Source organism: Hevea brasiliensis, chromosome 7, assembly GCF_030052815.1.
Source record: "Hevea brasiliensis isolate MT/VB/25A 57/8 chromosome 7, ASM3005281v1, whole genome shotgun sequence".
Taxonomy (NCBI): Eukaryota; Viridiplantae; Streptophyta; class Magnoliopsida; order Malpighiales; family Euphorbiaceae; genus Hevea; species Hevea brasiliensis.
This window is the reverse complement of record NC_079499.1, coordinates 6,594,345-6,600,248: the sequence shown is the minus strand read 5'-3', so window position 1 is coordinate 6,600,248 and position 5,904 is coordinate 6,594,345. Positions and strand designations below refer to the sequence as shown.

The following is a 5,904-nucleotide window of genomic DNA, read 5'->3' as shown; positions in this document are numbered from 1 at the left end:
GTATGCTTACAGTTATTATTCTGCGTCAAAGCGTATGCTTTTAGAATTATTAATTTTCTATCAAACCAGAAGCTCTATCATGCTTTCTTGGTAAATCGGTGCCATATCTTGCATCTTTTAGCACTTTCATAGCTAAGCCAAATCAAAAAAGTCGGCTGCAATTCTCGCAACCAGGCGACAAATACTCGGAAGACTTGAGGGATGATTCAATTAAAGTATTCCTGCCTTTTTGATTGGGGCTTGAATTCACACAAAACTGTAAGTTGTTAATCTATCACGATGAGCTAACATGAAGCAGTCTTAGCAGATTCACTAGGCCACGGTTAAACAGAAAGCCAGTGGCATCACCCCAAGATAGCTCAAACTTCTTCAGAGTTATTTGTGCTACGGGTGTACACAGTCTGGGTAGTGATTCATTTGGTTCGATTCAAAATTTTGATGCTTTGATTTTGGATTGACAAGGTTCAATTTCAATTCAGTTATTGTTTCTTGAAAAAAATTTATGCAATTGCGGCTAGAGTGGAAACTAATTATAATCATACTTAGTTTTGAATATTAGCATCCTAATTATAATGTAACATATATATATATATATAAGAGAGAGAGAGAGAGAGAGAGAGAGAGAGATTCTTTATGCAGAGTTCAAGATAATTAGAAAGTAAGGTTGGTAAATATTGTTATTTGTTAATTACTGAATTATAAGGTTGATTTGTTCGATTGTTGAAATTGAAAGAACTGGTTTTTCCAAAAGAAGTTACTGGCTTTTGTTTGGTTCTTGAAATTGGAAGAACCGAACCAATCAATTTTTTTCAAGTTGGTTTTTCAGTTAATTTCTTTACTTCAGTTTGTTTTGATTTCTCATAAAATCATTTTGATTTTTTTTTTTAATTCAAGATCGATTGCACACCTCAAGTATATATATAAAATTAAATATTATAAAGTATATTATATAATACACTAATATACTAACACATTTATAATTAAAAATTATAACGTAATTTAATAAAATTATTAAAAAAAGAGAATAAAAGATACGTTATAATAATATTATTAAAAAAAGAGAATAAAAGATAATATTAGGTAATATATTTAAAAACCATTGATACGAGTTCAGTACGATTTTAATTTTATTATAAAAATTTAGTTATTGATGAATCAACCAAATCAAAACAATAAAATAAATTCAATACTATTCATTTCTTATAATATTTTTTTTTTATTCTTCAGTTTGATTTTTCAATTTAATTGAGAGAAGGTAAAAATTGTGCACACCCCTAGTTTGCACATCAAATTTCCAAACACCAAAAAACCATTTTTCCCATGTTGAAGAAACATGGAAACCATAATAAAGATTTTAAATTCAAGGGGAACCCCCACAGAAATGAAGACTTCTAATTTCTAAATATTGTCCTAGTAAGTCTTCAATCAAGGTTTAATGTTGTCAAAGCAATACAGGCACTGGAAATCTCAACATAAAACGAGTGTAACTGAGCAAACATACCTCATTTTTCTTTTCAGTTTCGTCCATCGTTACTCCTTATCTCCTGCTTCCTGTGGAAGAATTATGCTTAAAAAAGAAAACCAAGTGAGAGCAATTGATTAATTTTTTTCCTTGTTAAATATATGGAATACTGTTCTATCAAGCTGGAAATTCCAAATCTCATTCCAACCATTTCATAAAAAGATGAACCTAAAAAAAAAAAAATTTCGTACAAATCAATTCTGAAACTGCATTTCTGCAGGTACTTCGGATAATATTGTAGACAACTCTCTGTCAAATGTCAGACATTTTTCATGGTGTCATGGACCTCCAATACATTAATGGGGTAAAAAACAGAAAACATTGGTGTTTCATTTTTTTTTCCCATGTGATGAACTGGTATAAATGCTTCTGAACCTTCTAAAATTCAATAGGCGAGGTGGAAAAAACTGTGCTGCAAAAGTAATGATGAACCCTTGTAATGAGAAGATGAAAATTTTGAGATAATCTTAGTAGCTCTTTTTCTTTTTTGATCATAACTCCCGCACCAACAGCATAAATCTAAGGCGAACACATCAAAATGTGCTCCAGTGATGGACAAAACGATGTTAAAATGATTCTCTGTTATACTGGCACCACAGCAAACTAATAACTGACCAAGAAAACGTGAAGAAAATGACTGGAACTATTTCTGAAGACTATTACCATCTGCATACACTCCAGAAGTGGTAGTATTTGGAATGCTCTGCAAAAACATTGCCCTTGCTGCAGGATCTGTTGAAAATCGACCGAGTACAGCAACTGTAGCCGTATTACTTCCAAACTTCTCAATACCTCTAGAAATCATACAAGTATGGTTAGCCTCCAGAACTACAATCACATCTCCACCTAAAAACGATGAAACAGTCTCTGCAATCTGCCTGGTAAGCCTTTCCTGCACTTGCAGCTTGAAACCATAAAAATGCACTATTGACTGTAGAAGAGATTTTCCAATGGGGTTGAATCCCTCAGAACAGAAGTAACCAATGTGCACAACGCCATAAAAGGGTAATAAATGATGCTCACACTGAGACCAGAGTGACAAGTTCAGCTCAGAATGTATCTGTTCTTTGTTATAGCCGATATCACCATTGGCTTTAAGAGTATCTATCCTGCCACAACCAAAGCCATTCAGCTTCATCTCCAGTTTTGCATTCTGGAAGTTCATCAACCACTTCACAAAACGATTAGGAGTTCCAACAAGCTCTTCCCTTAATGGATCTTCTCCCAAAGACCTGAGTAGTGATGTCACTGCAGTGACCATTCCAGGGTTTGGTGGTTCAATCTTGGATGAAATTTTAGCACTCAAAGAAGATTTTGATGGACACCAACATTGCTCCATAGAGTCTTTCATCTGATTTTTATCAAAATTTATACCTCTGAACTTCAGAAGACTCAAAAAATCAGACCAAATATCAGCATTTTTATTTTCAAAAACACCAGAACCTGATCGGACCAGTACCTTTACCCATCCTTGGTGATTGGAGTCAAGCAAAAGTGACTCTAAATTTGGAAAATGGATGTGTAAACATTGGAGTATGATAGCAACACCTGCTGGTTTGATCCCATGGTGCAGAGCGGAACAGATTTCTTCTGCCATTCTCTGCGGATCCTGGAGTCGTCTTGCAAAGACATCAGCAACTCTAGATAGCTTGCTTAATCCTACAACCCTCTGACCAGATGGGACATAACCTACATGACACTTAACCTGAAAGGGAAGCAGGCAAGACTCACAGTATGAGAAGAGGTCAAGATCTCGAACAATAACAATACCACCAGCTCCTCCTGCATGACCAACTGCATTATCCAAACCAGCTTCAGGGAATAATGCACTGTGAATAATTTCCTTTGCCTTCTGTTTATAACCTGAAAAAAGTAACAAACATGCAGTAATAAGTAATTGACAGATCACACCTCCAATTCCAAGTCAATTATAATTGATAAGCTATCAAAATTAGTACAATATCGACAAATGATAATAGCACCAGAATTTCAAGTTCTCTTTATATTTCCACAAGTACTGTCATCAATTATAGATAATAATTTCTGTTCATACGCCACTAACCAAAGAAAAAAGAAAAGAGTACGAAAGAAACAAAAGGATTCATTCTTGGATTGAAACTTCATGAAGTAAACCTTTCAACTTATGACTTTTTAACCAACTACTGGTGAAATGGATGGAGAAAATTTACGATAATTTCAGGGTTTTTTTTTTATATAAAATAAGTTGCTCTCATACAGGCTTTTGTGGAATTGGTTGAGTGGGTTGCAAAGATTTAACAATGTAAAGGTTAACATTGTTATCCCAAATAAAGTAAAATTAAATTGACATGCTGGGCATCAAACACCTGCAATTTAGGTCTGCTCAGGCAAAAGCTTATTGATCAAATTAACCACTACAGAATTTGCCTTCTGCCACTTACCTGTCCCTCTCTCCTATTTTTTCTTAAGTTCAGAAGGATATTGCACATCTTTTCGAGATACAGGCAAACAAGCACTCACAATGATAATCCCCACCACCCAGCAGTCCTTCTCCATGTGAGAACTGAGAATCATGTGTGGGAGAGATGAATTTCCAGCACATATTGGTTTAATCCATCACCTACATTTCTACCAGTTGGCTCATTAAGCTACACTAGCACACTTCGGAGTGCATGAGTGTAGTCTATCATGTTGCTCATGCAGTGTAGAAAAAGCAAGTAATTCATGGATGCAAATACCCAAAACATTATGTAACTCGGGAGCTCCAATGGCGCTCATCCAAGAATACAGACACATCGGCAACAAAGATTTTGGCGTTTTGCATTGAATTCCCATTCGAAGCACAAACATTTTTCTCTACAAATATGCATAATTAGATCATTATATAAAGGCACGTCCAGATGTTGACACACATCTGTATCAAAAATAGCAACCTAGCACCCGAGTAAGCTTGAACTAATGATTCCCTCGGAAAAAGATAAAAAAGTTTGAACTTTGAACTCATAAATACTCATAGATAAAAAGGTTTGAACTTTGAACTCATAAATACTCATATCATACCAAAAAAATAAACTAACATGGACAGGGGGAAAAAAAACAGATCCTACGAGAAAATCTTCATAATAAGAATCACCAGAAGGGAATAAGCACCTTTGGTTCCATGGAGAAGGGCCTTGGCAACACGAAGCGGCGTCTTTTTGAGACCTTCTCTATTAATATCCTCGCCAAGACCTTGCAACAGTACTGTCACAGCATTCTCAATAGCTAAAGTCTCTGGTTCTTCTTCAAAACCCAGCTCAAGGCAATCCAATTTCACACCATTCTCAAGCTCCACATTGAAATGCTCCTCATCCAAGGCACCCATTGACAGACCGAAAATCCCACCAACAATAGCAGTACAGATCCCAAAGAAGAGAATAAAACAGAAGTTACGGAATCAAATAGCTTCTTGGAGGCCAAAATCCAACAAGGGAACAGGAAAAGCGATTGAATTTTGAAGTGCCCAAAGCACCAAAACAAAGTCTTCACGCGTTTGGGACGAGGGGATGTAGATGATAAAATTCAAAGTTTAAAGATTCCCAGATGCAAAACAAATATAAGGGCCACAGAAAAATAAATCTAAATCGAAAAGGAAGCAAAACATAGCAATGAATGAATAAGAAAATTAAAAATCTGAGCTACCCTGGTGAAGAGCAAGAACAAAACAAAGATGGGTAACAAAAAAATGGAAAGCCTGATGAAGAAAAAAGGTGTGTAAATGTTAAGCGCAAAGAGGCATGGCTTAGAGAGAGAGGAGGGGATAAGGAAGGTGGAAGCAAAACGTAGGGTAGCTATTGATCAATGGAATATGTGGATCCTTTAATACTATAGGTTTCCTTTCATTATCAAAATGTAAGTCCCAACTACCAAGCACCACTTGAAGGCTCAGCACTTTTCTTCTTGAATCTTTGAAGGCGAGACCAGGATCTGAGAGACTCGCTCTGCTTTCTTAATCCTTGCTTTTGCAAATCTTGACATGGATTCTCTTCCTTCTGGAAAAATGCGGTTTGGAAATTTTATGATAAATAGATAGGCCGTGGCCCCGTCCATCTTTTAAAAAAATTTTAAAATCAAAATCAATTTAATTATGTGTTTTTTATTTAATATATATATTTTTTAATATACTAGCATTTAAAGTAACGCATGTATATCAAAATAATTTATAACATATAATTATTTTATTTATATATAAATTAATTAATATTAATTTAATTGCTTAATTAAAATATTAAATTTTTATGATAATTGATATTATAATTTAATTAGTGTAATGTAATATATAGATATTTGAAAGGTAAAATATTTAATTTAGCTCTTATATTTATTATAGAAGTTTAATTTAGTCAATTTTTAACTTTTTATTT

General features: G+C 34.4%; 1 protein-coding gene across 1 annotated transcript; it reads right to left on the bottom strand.

Annotated features, from left to right (window-relative positions):
- Positions 1 to 1,720: 1,720 nt before the first annotated feature.
- LOC110648891 (GTP cyclohydrolase 1) lies at positions 1,721 to 5,588 on the bottom strand. Its single transcript, XM_058149919.1, has 2 exons — positions 4,652 to 5,588; positions 1,721 to 3,385 (listed from the first exon to the last, which is right to left on the bottom strand). The coding sequence occupies exons 1-2, from the start codon at positions 4,863 to 4,865 to the stop codon at positions 2,166 to 2,168; spliced, it is 1,434 nt and encodes a 477-aa protein (XP_058005902.1). The 5' UTR covers positions 4,866 to 5,588; the 3' UTR covers positions 1,721 to 2,165.
- Positions 5,589 to 5,904: the final 316 nt, after the last annotated feature.

Bases quoted from the DNA above. Each gene is read 5' to 3' on its own strand.
- LOC110648891 (XM_058149919.1), bottom strand. From the start codon at position 4,865: ATGGGTGCCTTGGATGAGGAGCATTTCAATGTGGAGCTTGAGAATGGT. The intron at 3,386-4,651 runs GTGCTTATTCCC...TACTTTTTTCAG, and splicing joins CCTTCTCCATGGAACCAAAG to GTTATAAACAGAAGGCAAAG.